General features: G+C 39.9%; 1 protein-coding gene across 1 annotated transcript in view; it reads left to right on the forward strand.

Annotated features, from left to right (window-relative positions):
* dclk2a (doublecortin-like kinase 2a) overlaps positions 1 to 14,956 on the forward strand; it is a gene marked incomplete at its 3' end in the record, with an annotated part of 31,489 nt that extends 16,533 nt beyond the window's left edge. The window contains exons 3-6 of the mRNA XM_008302860.1: positions 8,290 to 8,392; positions 10,945 to 11,043; positions 11,532 to 11,582; positions 14,833 to 14,956. Of these exons, the coding sequence (XP_008301082.1) occupies positions 8,290 to 8,392; positions 10,945 to 11,043; positions 11,532 to 11,582; positions 14,833 to 14,956 (377 nt within the window). The remainder of the gene's footprint in view (positions 1 to 8,289; positions 8,393 to 10,944; positions 11,044 to 11,531; positions 11,583 to 14,832) is intronic.
* Positions 14,957 to 15,241: the final 285 nt, after the last annotated feature.

Genomic DNA, 15,241 nt, shown 5'->3' on the forward strand with positions numbered 1-15,241 from the left:
ACACAAGTGCTGGTATGACTCACTGATTTAACAAACAGGAAAACAGAAAGCTGGCAGATGATGGAGCCGGGTGTCGGGGGGTGCAGGGCTGTCAGCTGTGCAGAACGTGTGGAGGCCATAGACGGGGAAGGGCATCCATTGTGTGCTGTGTGATCTCAACTGCTTGTTTTGTTTTGTTTGTGCAGCCTGGCCCTCTTCCATTCTTTGCAGCGGGCCTTTCACTCTCCCAGTGAGAGAGTTGACATCACGATATGGTTTGGCTGCATTCAAACCTCCAGCCCACACAACTATTGTTTGTCTGCTTGAGTTTAATCATGCGAGATAGCCTCAGCAAGTTTTTTTTTTTGCAGATTGATGTAATTAATTTGTACAGGGCGGATCATCAGGTGTCCAAGTGTTCCCGACAACTCAAGCATGTGTGTGTTGGAGTTTCATTTGCACATCAAACACTGTCTGGCTTGAGAGTGTTTTATGTTTATGACAGACAGTTTTTATTTTGGCTCTTTGGAGACTTCTGTTGGAATTGCATTATTATATTTTGAGTGTTAACTGCCTAGTAGACATTTTAACTGTGGCAAGATTGTTGGTTTTTAATTGGAAACTGAGAATCATGTTAACTGGCAACCAAAACAAAGATTTTATGCATCTCTGGTGGATCTTTTAGCACCTCAACAGCTCTGGAAGTCTCTCTCTAAATGAGTAAGGTATGCTGCTGAGGCTCATTTGGGCTGTTTACTCCCAGTGTCTTCATTTTTACTTGCACAGCTCTTTTAGAGTATGAAGAGCTTGGCACTAAAGTACATTCAGACGGCCTGAAGATATGTACTGTAATGTGTCTTGTTTGTGTGAATATGACTTGGAGGAGCGGGAGAGAGTGAGCTGTGTAATGTGTGATAGGTCAACAAGCCACTGGCTGCGCTGAAGAAGAGTTCCCTGCCTTGGAGTTTGTCTAAATTGGACTACAAATGAAAGGAAACTGCCTATTTGAATTTATACTTCTTTTGCTGTGAAATGCCTTCAGTGTTTCCAGACAAAGTGTTGTGAATTGATGAAATCCTTTTTCTTAAATCCCCAAGGAGACATGCTTGCTTATTGTCTCTCCAGCACCTTCAGCAATAGTTGGCTGCTTCATTCACATCTGTTAGTTTGCTGTCTTATGTTTTGGTGTTTGACAGCAATTTGAATTTGTTGCACAAAAGTAAAGTATTTGGTGGCTGATTGTTCATGTGACTAATGCAGGAAACCCACAGCAGTGAGGTTGATGTTGGGTTTAGGTTTGTCGTTGCTCATGTTTCATGCCTCCGTTGGCTGCTACACGTGTTTGAGATTTACCGCTCTAATCCAGAGGAATTAAAGTGTCTCTGGAAGCTGCCTCTGTCTGAGTAAGAGTTCAAACAGAGTTAATAACCAGGTTGGCTTTTGCTCAAGTATCACCCCGACAGACTTAATAGGCATCTAGCTATCTGCATATTCTTAAGCAAGTAACAATTTAAATGAGAACTTAAGCTTGTAAAAAGAATGAACACCTAATTTGCTATGAAAGGTTCTTTTCCTTTGTAACAGCGGGAGTGCTGCGGAGGCTGACGTTCTCCAAGACAGGAGGCTAAGAATTGATCTTTTGCTCTGGACTCCACCCACCCTTTCTGCCTCCTTGCTCATTTGGCTTCAGGATGCTAAGCAGCAATGAGGGGTTTGGGGGTAAATGGGGCTTATGTACCCAATGATTACAGTGATCATTGTCCCATTAGCCATCACAAGGAAAGCCTGTATTTTCTCCTGTGTCTTGTTCATCCATTTGTACTAAATTCTCAGCACCTGCTGTTCTGAGACATTTGATTTTGGACCGCAGCCCTTTTTCAAAATCAAGAAAAGGCAATCCCCCTCGAAAAAAACCTAGTTCTGCGCATTGATACTGTGTTTGTTTTGTTTTGTTTTCTCGCCTTGAAAATCATATATTATTATTATTATTATATTTGAATTACCCACACACTGGCAAAACATCTTCTGTTGCCAAGCTTAGCCGGGCAGAAAATACAGCAGGCAAGATGGAGGACACAGACGGATGGTGAGAGTAAGAGAAGGTCAGACAGTGGAGAGGAGGGGGAGTGTTGCATCTTGGAGGGCAAACTTCAGTTTACCCTCAAGACATGTCACCCAGCCAATCCCAAACCCTACAAACAGTTCACTTCACTGATTGGGCGAGACAGGCCCTATAGGACAGCGCTGCCAAAAGAAGGCCACTGGCTGTTTGTCCTGGCAGTGGTTGACAAGAGCAGAAGAAAACATGGACAATGTAGTCTGACATTCATCCACTCCTTAACCAAGTGTCTTCTGGTGTTTAAGGGAAACCCCCCATGTGTTCGTCCCGCATGTTGTTCTACATGTTGCACAGGGTATCTAATGTAACATCTAATGTATTTTAGTCAGTATCTCTCATCGACATTATTGCCACTACTTGCTGTACACATTTTAATGAGACAAACTGTGTATAGGAAATACAGAAATCTACAAAGTAAGTGTAGCTGACTTTGGAATGAGAAACTAGAACAGCAGGAGACTTGGGCGGAGGAGGGAGAAATCAATCAAACCAGCAGCAGCGAGACGTTGGAGAAATCCAGTCATGACCAGTGGAGGTGATACTAGTGAGTGGCAGATGGTTCACACTCCCTCATACTCTACAACAATTTGATTGCTTAATATGACTGTAGTTAGCTAATGTCTTAAGTGCTTTGGGTTTGGCCTTTAAATGTATCTGAAGGATTTTCTGACTCTGTGGTTTGGTTAGAAATGTGTTTTTACTGCACCCAACGGTGATGTTACAGCGTACAGACACACCCACATGTACACCTCTGCATCACTACATTGAGCTAAGTTAACTAAAGTGAGATTTTCAGCTGCTGTTTGGTTGTATTTAAAAACTTTTCATGTATATGTTGCTTTAACTCTAAATGTTAATCCTGGTAAACAGTGGAACTATACCATCCATGTGTAAGGTCGATATGATGTATTGTTTACTGATATGACTTCCTCTGGTACCCCACACTTCATATTGTAGTTCAAAAATTAATAATGATGTTCAAAGACTTTTACATTATCTTTTATTTAATATATAGCCAATTACTTTCCTAGAAATTGTAAATGGTGCATTTTCAAAAATTGATCTAAGGTAAAACATCCATTTAACATAAGTTCTTAACCACCTGACCTGCTTTCCTTCTTGCCTATTTAAAACACGTCCACACAGGCACAATTTGTCTCCATTTCATTGCGTTCCCTTGGGCATCACAGGCCGGGTGAAAAGTAGTTTATCATAGGCCACAGCAGTGCTAGCCTTGCACACAGAGAGGTGTGTGTAGGGGTGAAAGTAAATGAGAATTCACCCAGAGGCTTTCTCCACAACGATATATAATATTCCAGCCCGAGTCTTTTTTTTTTTCTTCACAATAAGCCTGTTGCCTCAGGGGCGCCGGGACAAGCATGACTTGGGGCGTAATTTGACGAAGCCCTGTTAAAGCCCGTATTTTCAGTTGGAATTTAAATGAACGTGAGGTAATTTATGGCACCGTGTTGGTGCAGAAGTGAAAATGCAGAACTTGGCTTTTGCTTGTCAAACAGGATCACATAACTTAAAGCAAAAAGTTCGACATTTTGGGAAGTGTGCTTGTTCGCTCTCTGTTGGAGAGTCAGATGAAAAGATCGATAGCAGTCCTGTACCTGTCTATTAAACATGAAGTTACAGCCGGGGGAGATGGTGAGCTTAAATGGCTACTCTGGCTCTGTCAGTAACAAAATCCACCTACTGGAACCTCTGATTTTAATTGGCCTGTATCAGTGAGCTGCCAGCACAGAGCACAGCAATTATTTTACATCCAGAAGTACTGCGAGTTACACATGTATAGCTAAAACCTGTACTATGCAATACAATGACTGAAAACCAGTATTTTAATGTAGAATAATGCAGAATCATGTGGAGTTTGTGGAACTGGCGTTTTTTGATAGTGGGAATAATAGTGAACCAAACTTCATCATCCGTGCTGAACAAAGGAATCTGGTATCTGTGGCTGTAATTATTCAGAGAAGAAAGAGCCCAGAGCAAATGAGGTACTTGGTCTGTATTTGAATATATTCAGTTAATGCAAGATATAAATATTGCATTGCAACGCTGCATCTATCCCGCGTGTGAAGTTCCAAGTTACTGTGCAGACTAAGAATTCACATACAAATTTTACAAGTAATTACATGCTCGTTCTGGAGCATCTGCCTAAATCACCTGCAGATTGAGTTCACTCAGTTGCAGTGGGATGCTTCCGTGTTTCTGTGTATCTTTAAGATATGTTGAGCCCTAAACAATCTCAACCCAGTTGCTTGTTTATTATGCTGTGATAAGACAGTTGTTACTTGATTACATTGGCGCTCCTAAACAAACTATATGGACCTTGAACTGAGATTGGTTTTGTCAGTTGTTTTGGGGTCTTTAACTAAATAGAAATTCATAAAATATAATGTATTTCTGGTTTTCATCTTGTTAACATGTCTGTCTGGTGCTTTGTTGATGTTTGATGTTGAGAACATTTTCACCGTAAAACGACATGTACCAGTGAAAGTCAAAAATTCGTTTTTCTTTGGGATTACATATGCAACAAACCTAATGAACCAATCCTGTTAACTTGCTAGGTGGGGCTTTCTGTATGGTTCTTCTTCAGAATTGGTGTCCAGATCAAACATTGATGACTGAATTACTCCAATGTTACAACTTACTATTGTGTCACAATGGCAGAGTTGTCGGTGAGCAGGTGTGCTCCATCTGCACATTTTAGACAAAGTAATGCTTTGAGATATGTGACTTTGATACACAGAGCTTAGTTTTTAGGAGTTAAATAACCAGAATGGAAAGAAAATATGGTCTGCAGAAGAAAATATGGTCTGCACTTATATAGCGCTTTTCTACCTAAGTGGTACTCAAAGCACTTTACAGTGTTTCTCATTCACCCATTCACACACACTCATACACCAATGGCAACAGAGCTGCCATGCAAGGTGCTGCCTGCCATTGGAAGCAACTTCGGGTTCAGTGTCTTGCCCAAGGACACATATATGTATAAGGCAGTAAAAAATGAGCCATCCTGCTACAACACTGAGGTCTTGCTTGTATTTTAATCCATCAATAATTTCATGTCCTAAAACTGTCACACAGCCTCTCTGATTCTGTCAGTAACAAAGTCTGTCTATTGGAACCTCCAAAACTCACTTCACATGTTTTGTTTGTTTATTGCATATGAAAATTAAAGGGAAAAATAAGCCAGTTCAGCATATATGGAGGTTATTTGCTGGACAGTTCTTCGCCTGGAGCAGTTGCCAGGCAACCAGCAGAGACTCCCGGAAGTTACTGCGTCTGAGTTGAGGAACAGTTTGGCTCAAAACCCTCCAAAACACAGCAAGCTGGCCACAGCCCTATATCTAATTAAAAGATATGAGATTTGTAACAATCTTCACATCGAACTCTCCACCAGAGAGTGAAAAAATTAAATTAGAGCGATTGTTTTCAGCTGTCACCAAGGTCATCTGAGCGCTGAAGTCAACCTCAGCGGTGGTTTTCCTGCCAGGGGACAGTGCTCACCTCAGCAGTCCCTGTGTTGCTGTCTCACGCTGTCCTCAGACAAATGACCGATGAGCTCCACATGACCACTTCCTGCTGAGTGGATGGAAAAATACAGGAAAGCGTCATCAGTGATAATGTCGACCCACCAGAGAAAGCAGCACGTTAGCGGAGGTGAGATGTCAATGAGAGACATTACCTAATATCAGGACGTAATAGACATACTCACCGCGGAGGCTTTCACTACACCACAGTCCATTTTCGACATCGGACCCTCCCTGTGGCCCGTTGCTGTGGTGATTCTAACACCTGTGCCCTGACTGAAGTGTGTGTCGATCAGCTGCCAAATTCCAGAGTCAGAGCTCATGTGAAGAATGGCATCCACTCCAGCTATGTCAAACCTTTGATAATGTGCTGCAGCCCACTCTGGCCTCAAAGTATGCAGCAGACACTTCTCCTCAACTTTCACTGCATCTTCAAAAAAAAAAAAAAGACTATACCATGGACATGGATTTTTTAATTATTATTATTTATGAGAATGTAATTGACATCATGTGGGTTAGGGTTAGTGTCATGTGAAGTGTCTTATTTATCATTAATAGTTGTACAATCCAAGTCAGTGAATGAAATATACTTGTGGTGTTAAATGCTACGCTTTGGCTATTTTAGTCATGTGAGTTCTCTCTCTGCCTCCCTCTTTTTTTCAGCTTTCACCTCTCTCTCTTTTTTTTTTTCCAAATCCGGAGATTATTCATGCTCTTCAGTAGCCATTTAGCTTTTCTGGACCACCGCTTCATCTACTAGCCATCCTGCACGCACAATCACACACTCTTCCCCCACTGTGTCAGCCCCAAATCTCCCCTAGAGGATCCATCTGCCCACAATCTTCAGCCATGCTGGACCCTCCCCTCTCACTCTCAAGTGTGTGTGCATGTACGTACAGTACATATGCCTGCCAGTGCGTGGGTGCATTTGCGCGTGGTGGGGGGTGGGATAATCAACAGATATTTTACTCCTTTGTCTTCCTACTTGTCCACCTACAGCAAGAGAGGGATAATCTTTGCGTGTGTGTGTGTGTGTGTGTGTGTGTGTGTGTGTGTGTGTGGGCACAACTCACTGTGGTTTAAAAGAAACTCCCGTTTCTGTCTCCAGGGGTGGGTGGTGGGTGTGAAACAAAAAGTGCTCTGAGCTGCAGAGAAAATGACGATCACAGTGTGAGACAGAATAGAAAAAGCAAGACAAATTACCCTGCAGCACAAACTCAAACTGTACTGCTTCCCTCTCAAGACTCTGCATTGACTCTGCAGTATTCTGTGTGTCAGGGTGCGTTGACCTCAACCTGTTGTTGTGCTTTGTGTCAGTATGCTGTTTAGTCACACATATGCAGAGTCACAACCTCGGCCTACCAGATTTAACACGCAGACTGAGGCTAATTGTTCTGTTTCAGCCGTGGCTGCATCTAAAACGACTGCAGTTCTGCATGTATACGCAAAACCTGTGCTGTTCGGTAAAAGGAAAAATACGTTACGATGTAAACTAATGCAGAATCATGTGGCGTTACTGGAATATTTCTTAGTGAGAATACATGTGAACCATCATCCATGCCTTTACAAAGGAAACTGATTTCTGTAAATGAGCTGTGTTGGACTACAGATTTCAGAAATCATGAGTATCATGTTTGCACATTCACTCAAACACTACAGCGCAATTTTGAGGTACTTTTTCTGTAGCTGAGCATGTTTGCTTGATGCAACATATAAAATATTGTTTTGCTCCACTACTCTTCTCCCATGACTGAGATTACTGTGAAGTTATTGTGCAGATTAAGGTTTTACATACCAAACAACAAGTGCTTACATGCTGGTGTGTTCAAATATGTCACAAGGTTCTCATCAGCAGATTCAGTTCATTCAGTTGAAATGGAATTACAGTTGTAGAAACGTGTCATGTTTCTGAGCTTCTCTGGGCCTTCTTGTCCATGCTCATTTAAAAGCTTGACTTTTTATTTGTGACATTAGTTGTTCCTGAGGTAATAATAATGTGATAATTATGTGGTTTTGTCAAAAGCTTAAGAAGAAGCAAAATTTCACCTGGATTGTCTTATTTCTCAGCAAACTGAAATTGGTGTCAGAATTTATTTTTATGAAACTGATCAAAGTGAATCATTACCTCTCTGTAACATAACAGTGTAAGGTCCTGACCCTACTATGTGAAGTCAATTGGCACTTGTCAATTGGCACTATGTGAATTAAACTAAATTTAATTAAATCACATTAAATTAAATGCTATATTCATGTGCAAAAATCCTGTATTTGTTACCGTTTTTCTCATATCGATTAGATAGATAGATAGATAGATAGATAGATAGATAGATAGATAGATAGATAGATAGATAGATAGACATTTATAGTCATGTGCAGCATAAAAAAACAGCAGTTTAACACTGTGCAATGAAGTTGTCTAGTTTGCACACTCCCATATACATAATAATTAATAATATAAAAAAAACAACAATAATATAAATAGATAAAAATAGAAAGAGACAGAAACTAAGATGAATATTGTCTATCCATTTTATTTCCTTACTTGTGGCAACATAAAACATCTGATTGCTGGTAAACAAGTATTAGTCCCTCAAAGTAATATGAACATTTTTATTCATTTCTTGTGTCTCTCTACTCGTCTTCCTCCAGATTACCTGCCTGCAGGATTTCTTCGGGGACGATGATGTGTTCATAGCGTGCGGACCGGAGAAGTACCGTTACGCTCAGGACGACTTTGTGTTGGATCACAGCGGTAAGGCTTCCACAGCCTTTATGACTGGTAGGCCTGACTAAGACTAACTAAACATCTGTGTATGTGTGTGTGTTAGCGTTAGTGTTGTTCCTCTCTCCAAATCTTCTCTTGCAACTGCTTGCAACATTCTTTTCCTTCAGGAAGCTGACAGCAGGACGTGTGTTTTCTTATACAAATCAACATACAGTTAAATCCAGATTATTGCAATTTGGATAACTGGGAGTTAACATGTGTAATTAAACTTAGTATATTTCGCAAGTTGTCCAGAATCTAATGAAAAACATTAGATTTTCACACACAAAATCTTGCTCTCAGATAAGGAAAAGACGTTGCATTCATGTTGACTGAAAATTTCATTTCACTGTGTTTGTAGAAAGTCCACTGTGCTCGTGTTCTGTGCTATATGTGCTGCACACATGTTATGAACGCCCTCTGTTTGGTATCACCCCTTCATCGTGCTGAAAACCCACTGAAAGTCTGAGAGTACACAAGCAGGATGTGACCTCTTTATCCAGAAGATCCATTCACTGTCATAGCCACACAGAACATCAGCCAAGAATGAACATGGGAAGGAAAAAGGAGTTTATTTTAGTTCCCGTCCAAAGTATTGACATCCTGTGTTATATTTTTGTTGTTTGGTCAGGTTAGCTAACAACAGGGAGGCACATCCTTAAAACACAGTGTGTCAACGGATCCTGAGGATGAGTGATGGTGGGTCGTTCGTATTCAGAGATAGTTTGGAGCTTTCGTCCCACTTACACTCTTGTGCTCCACTTATAAGAAATAGGTCTTTGAAAGAACAAAAAAGGCACAGTGTACTCTCTCCTCAAGGTACAGAGGCTGCTCTTCCTTTTGCAAAATAGGTCCAGGATACACTCTACAGTTAAAACAAGGACAGGAAAATGTGTAGTACATATTGAGGAAAAAAATTCACAAAAAAACACATTTTAATTAGACGAGGTACATTAAATTAAAAAAATGCGAAGAAGCCTTTGGTTGAGTTTTTTGCATGCAAAAAATGTGTCTAGATTTTCATGTCGCTTGGCAGCCAGTCAGTAATGCTTAGTCCTAAAAGAGTCCAGTTGTAGCAGGGCTAAACAAACAGATCTGAAACCTTGTGAGCTTTATATCTGAGCTCAGGTTCTTTCTAAATGACTGGCTGGTTTAGCTACTTTAATCAGTCAGTAGAATAAGTATTTGCTGATTTATAGCACATGGAACACATTAGAAATATACTGTGGGTGTGTTTTTCCTACTTCTGTCCTTGCAATGTTCATCTCCCTACCCCCATATTCATTAACACACACCTGACAAGTTCTCTTCATTACAACATGCTCTGACTAAAATCAACTTTGTCATGCAGCAAATACCATAAACAAACTTTTTTGTTTCATATGTTCATGATGAGCAGTGGTAGTTTTAGCCTAGATGTTGCTGCAAAAGGCACTTTTACACCTTTATACAATACATCAGTTTAAAGGGCATATGTCTAGCACAGTACCGATCTCTACAGATCTGTAGATCATCAAAGAAGGTATTTGGGACACGGTCCAAACAGTGTTTTAAATGAAAATGTGCCTCACCATTTAAAGATGTGAGCACAGTTTTTCCTCCGTAGTACTTGCAGGAATTTGGTAGTCAAAAAGTCGGTAACACTTTATAATAACTATCCGTTATAACTAGTTAATAGATAATTTGTAAACTGTTAGTAGACATAGACTTTTCTGTGTATTATATTTTACCAAAGACATACAACAGATAGAATGTTGAACATCGTCTTTAATGTATGAGGAAAAAATGAGGAATAGTTGCAACTTTAGAATAACGTCCCAATAACATTTATAAACTATTAACTGATACTTAACAAGTCATTAGTAAGTAATTCACTAATGGCTTGTTCATGATCTATGACTGGTTTATAAGGTATGGCTGTAAATCATTAATGTACAGGTCATTTAGAACTCATTAACTAACAGTTTGTAAATGGTTTATTAACTATCTTTAAGGCATCGTTATAAATCGTCAACAAACTATTAGCAAACACTTAACAAGTGGTTAATAACTCACTAATTAACAGTTTACAAATGATCTATTAACTAGTTATAACGGATAGTTATAAAGTGTTAGCAAAAAGTCTACAAAATTTGACTTTGCTGCAGAAAAAGGATATAGAAATATTAACTTATGATTTTGATATTGGTAAAGAAAGCTTTATCAAAAAAGAGACAATACTTACCCTGATTCAGAAACACAGGGTTAAAATGTTAATGTAGCTGAGCCCCACGTGGAACCTGATATGTTATGGACTTCATCTGTCCTCCACTGCTTTTTCATTTGTTTCTGCTAAACCATGTTTGCCTCTGTTCTTTGCTGCCTCTGTGTCCTCGTGTGACCTGCATTCATTAAATCGGAACACATACATAGCATTTCCAGAACACTTTTGTGGGAATGCGAGTGCCACGTTGGCTCTGTGTTTAAGACAAGAGAGCAGGTCTGTTTATAGGGAGAGTCTAATAAATGCAGTGGTGACCCTGAGTGTGTTGTCTCCCCAGAATGCAAAGTGCTAAAGTCATCGTACAGCCGCTCCACTACTCCAAACCGGACAGCTAAGAGCCCTGGACCTTCACGACGCAGCAAGTCTCCCGGTGCAGGCAAGAAACACAGTATTAGAAAGAGCCATGAAACTGTCTGTGATTGAAAAATGAATAGATGTTCACACATAAATAACATACTACCATGTGAAAGGGTAATTGGAAAGGTTGAGTCTTTTAAACCACTGCATTATATGGGTGAACATATTATTCGCACATTAAAACAATAATCTATTTATCTAATGCTGAAGTAACGCTGTAAGTACATTGCTGGCTGACAGCCTGTGTAATAGCCTTTTTATCACTCTCAACAGTACCGATGAGTTACGAAGCAATTTGTGTGCTGTATTGAGAGATGGTGACTTTATGCTGAGTAATTAGTGCTGTGCAGGCCGATGCTTCAAGTTTAAAGGAGAGTTTGACCGTTTAGAGGGGCAACAGTCTCAGTTTTTCATCTGAAGTTCAACCAGTGTCGAAGCATGTTGTAATGGCATTTTACTAATTACATTTGTTCTGTGCTTGGTGTGTTTTCTTTGATGTCACTATAGCAAGGCGACCTGTCCACTACTCTACCAGTCAGTCCCCTATCAAGTCTCCAGGTGAGGCTTCAAGTTTTATGCTGACATACTTGGCCCCCAGATTATGAAATTATTTTGGTTACCCAGGCTTTTTTTGTAACCCTACCAATGGTGCAAAAACATCTAGCTGTCCAACCCCTTGTGCCATCAGTACATATTTGTACAATGTTCTGGCCCTCTGTATGGTGTGTGTTAGTTCTGATATGTCAGAGTTTAGCAGTTTTTAACCTTGACAGTGAAATGGTACGGAGCTGATTTGGTTAAATCATGTTTATGGAAAACTGACCTTGGATCTGTCATTAATGATCCAGTCACATCTCTGCTGACATCCCATGAGCCATTCACAGTCTCTTATTATGTATTGAAGTTATTCATGGTGGGTGACCAAATAGCTGAGTGCTTAGTGTGCATACCTTATGAGCACAAATTCCCTGAGCAGCGATTCCCATTGGCTGTGTGTCGTTATGCTACACTTTCCCTACGCTTCCTGTCTCTGTCTGCTGCCATCGGAAAATACGACATTCAGATGCCCAAAAATAAGAATCGTAGCAACCAATGTTTAAACCGGTTAAGTTATGCTTGGTATAGTTTAGGGGATATTAACCTATAAGCTACACACTGCTAGGCTGCATAGTGTGATCAGTAGCCTAAATAATAGCGATCCAGTGCAGTCAGCTTGTTAAACTACAAATGTATTGTGAACGGCACAGACCTCCTCTGTCATATATGTACAGATTTTAAATGTTTCTCTTGGAATATGAAACTTGTACAATCTTCATATGATCAATTAGTCTACCGCATCTGGCAACACTGTATTGGTCAACAGTTGGCCTCCAAACGTGCCAAATGTTAGCATCACCTTACTAACTGGAGCCCTGTTAAATATTCTAACGCGTTGTATGTTGCATGCTAGTGATAAATGATCCAAACTGAATATTACCATGTTGACATGCTAACTCCAAACACAACATGTGAACTGTTGAAAGTTGAGCCAAGTCCAGTAATATTGCGTTTATTTTGTACTTGCAACCTGCTGTCATTATTAAGTTGGAAAAACCATTCATGTCAGCCTCCTACTTTGAATTTTGAACAATATTTTTCATAGCTAGCTACAGTTTTTTGGATTTAGGTCAATTAAGTGTAATAACATGATGTTCTTTACTCAGATTCAGCTTTTTAAACCCCATTAATGGTTATATTTTCCAATCCTTCACTATCTTTTTGTTGAATAAGAATAACAGCCAAACAAACATTTCTTTTCTACTTAATGCGTACACCAGCGATGTCTGCATATTCTTGCTTCTTCTAAGTTTTATATTGTTTATAAATTTTTAGTTTAGATCATCCAGAGACATTCCCTTTCTTCTGACCTTCTTTCCCCCTTCTTGCTCTGATCAGGCCACGGAGCTGCTGTACACTGCACACATCTATCTGTTCCATGAGTCAGCTGCTGCAGAATCCCCTGACTTAAAGCCATGAACTGATTCACACTGTGTCTTCAGTGCAGGCTTGGCTTTACATGAGCAGTTTGTTAGCAGAGCAGCAGCAGCTCTTGTGTTCAGATGTTCTAGGACTCATGTTTTGGAGGGCCAGCACACACAGTCCCTGTCCTTACATGTGTAAAACACAGCAAAACTGACTTGCAGCCTAAAAATGCTCCTTTCACATTCACACATGTCTAGCACGAGTAAAATGTGAAGCACTATGCTGCTTGTGTAGGCAGCTGGCTTGACTAACATAGGAGTGGCTGAAAAGCCTTCTATGTGAAGCAGCTTTAGAAGCAGTCCTCAGCTGTGGTGATTATATTGGGCTCTAACTGAACAGTTACATCACATCCCTCTTCATGTGGAGCAGCTGAGATGCTCAAAAGATAGAATACACTTTAAAAAACGTTTAAAGCTACAGTGTAATGCTTTGTCGTATAATTCACTTGTCTAATATTGGTTTAGAAGGTCCTTCATGTAGAAAAACTGTGACTTTACAATGAAACAAAAACTTACAACTGTAAAGCAGCAGTACAAAGACACAGCCTGTAGGCAGTGTGAAATGATTTTCCTCAGCTCAGCTGGGTTTATGCAGATGAAGGACTTTGAGTTAAAGTTTACGCATTATGTCTCTGTATTAGTGCCAGAAACCAAGAGAGAGAGAGAGAGAGAGGCAGAAATAGTGTCTTCTTGGGAGAATGAATCCCTGAAACAATAAAAACTCATCCCTGCTGTGCGTTTGTGCACCTTGTCTTAAAGGCCCCACATTGTACCCATTTTAACAAATGAACGTAAGTCTCACATTTCCCCAGAATGTGTAGTTTCAGTTTCAGCTCTAATTACTGCATGGATCCTTCATTCTACCGTGCTAGCCGGTTGTGTCAGTGTCCATGGCTTAAATTCCAACTGAGCTGCAGCTGAACACAACCACTTGATAAAGCGAGCTGCAGGCTCACCTCTCTGCATCTACTGACGCTCAGAAGCCTGGAGGAAGAGCTTTGCCTGTTGTGACATCACAGCAGGCTGCAAACTTGAAAGTGTCTTTCAGAGACACATTTTCTCATCTGTGGAGAATGGAAAGAAATGGGAGAAGGCCTTGTTCTCATATGCTATTGGTCTCTAGACACATTGGGGACATAGGATTATGTTCTTTAAAAAAAACAAAAAAACTATGATTTCAGATAAAATGGCTCCTTTAACTGCTTGTAGATAATGTACATGAGTCAAGTCAAGTCACTGTTATTTTTTTTTTAGTACATTTAAAACAACACTCATTGAGCCAGAATGCTTTGTAGTAGAGAAAAAATAATTTAATTTACCAAATAAGTAAATATTAAGGTTAAGACCCTACGTTGTAATTCAGGATCTTAATTTAAATGTGTAATGTAAATATTATGGTTAAAACTCTTCACAATTATACAATATTTAAATTCTTTATACTAAATAGACCTTACAGTGTTATTTATTATGGTTATTTAAATGACTAATTTTAAACTAAAGAAAAAAAAATCAAAAGAAATCTGCTGATAATGTAAAGCAGTGTTTACAGCAGGTGTTATTCTGCCGAATTCTAAACCTGAATGTGTGAATTTGTGAGTGAGTTACAGTGAGGTCCAGTGATGTACAGTTAATATGTAATAGAAGAACCACAGATCACCTGGAAGTACTGGTGTCTTTAGTTTTATTCATGTCTACATATTAATACAAACATAAATACAGTTCAAGTTATTATCAGATTGCCTCTTTCACCTGCCCTTACACTTCTCCTTCCTGTTCTCTCTTTACAGTAAATGGAATCTCAATGAGCCACATCTCAGCTCCTAAGTCCACCAAGTCCTCCACACCATCTCCCACCAGCCCCCGAACCATCCCCAGTTTCAAGGTAAGACACTGTGTCACATACAGCAGCTGGTGTCCACACAAGACATCCAGAGCTTACAGCTGCACTGGAACATAACATCGACACTCTTGTCTTTGTGCAGTGTGTATACATTCACACTGACAATACGTCTCATAGGACAGATGGTGGACACATGACACATACAAGACACTTACAGGGACTTATTATTTATAATTATGTGAATTATAAAGTGTGTTCAAACTTAACCCTCCTATTACCTTCACATTTACTGACATCTTTTATACCTGAGTTCAGTTTGACCCCACCAATTTAAACCTCCAGAAAATATAATTAAA

This window comes from Stegastes partitus, unplaced genomic scaffold (genome assembly GCF_000690725.1).
Source record: "Stegastes partitus isolate 25-593 unplaced genomic scaffold, Stegastes_partitus-1.0.2 Scaffold37, whole genome shotgun sequence".
NCBI lineage: Eukaryota > Metazoa > Chordata > Actinopteri > Pomacentridae > Stegastes > Stegastes partitus.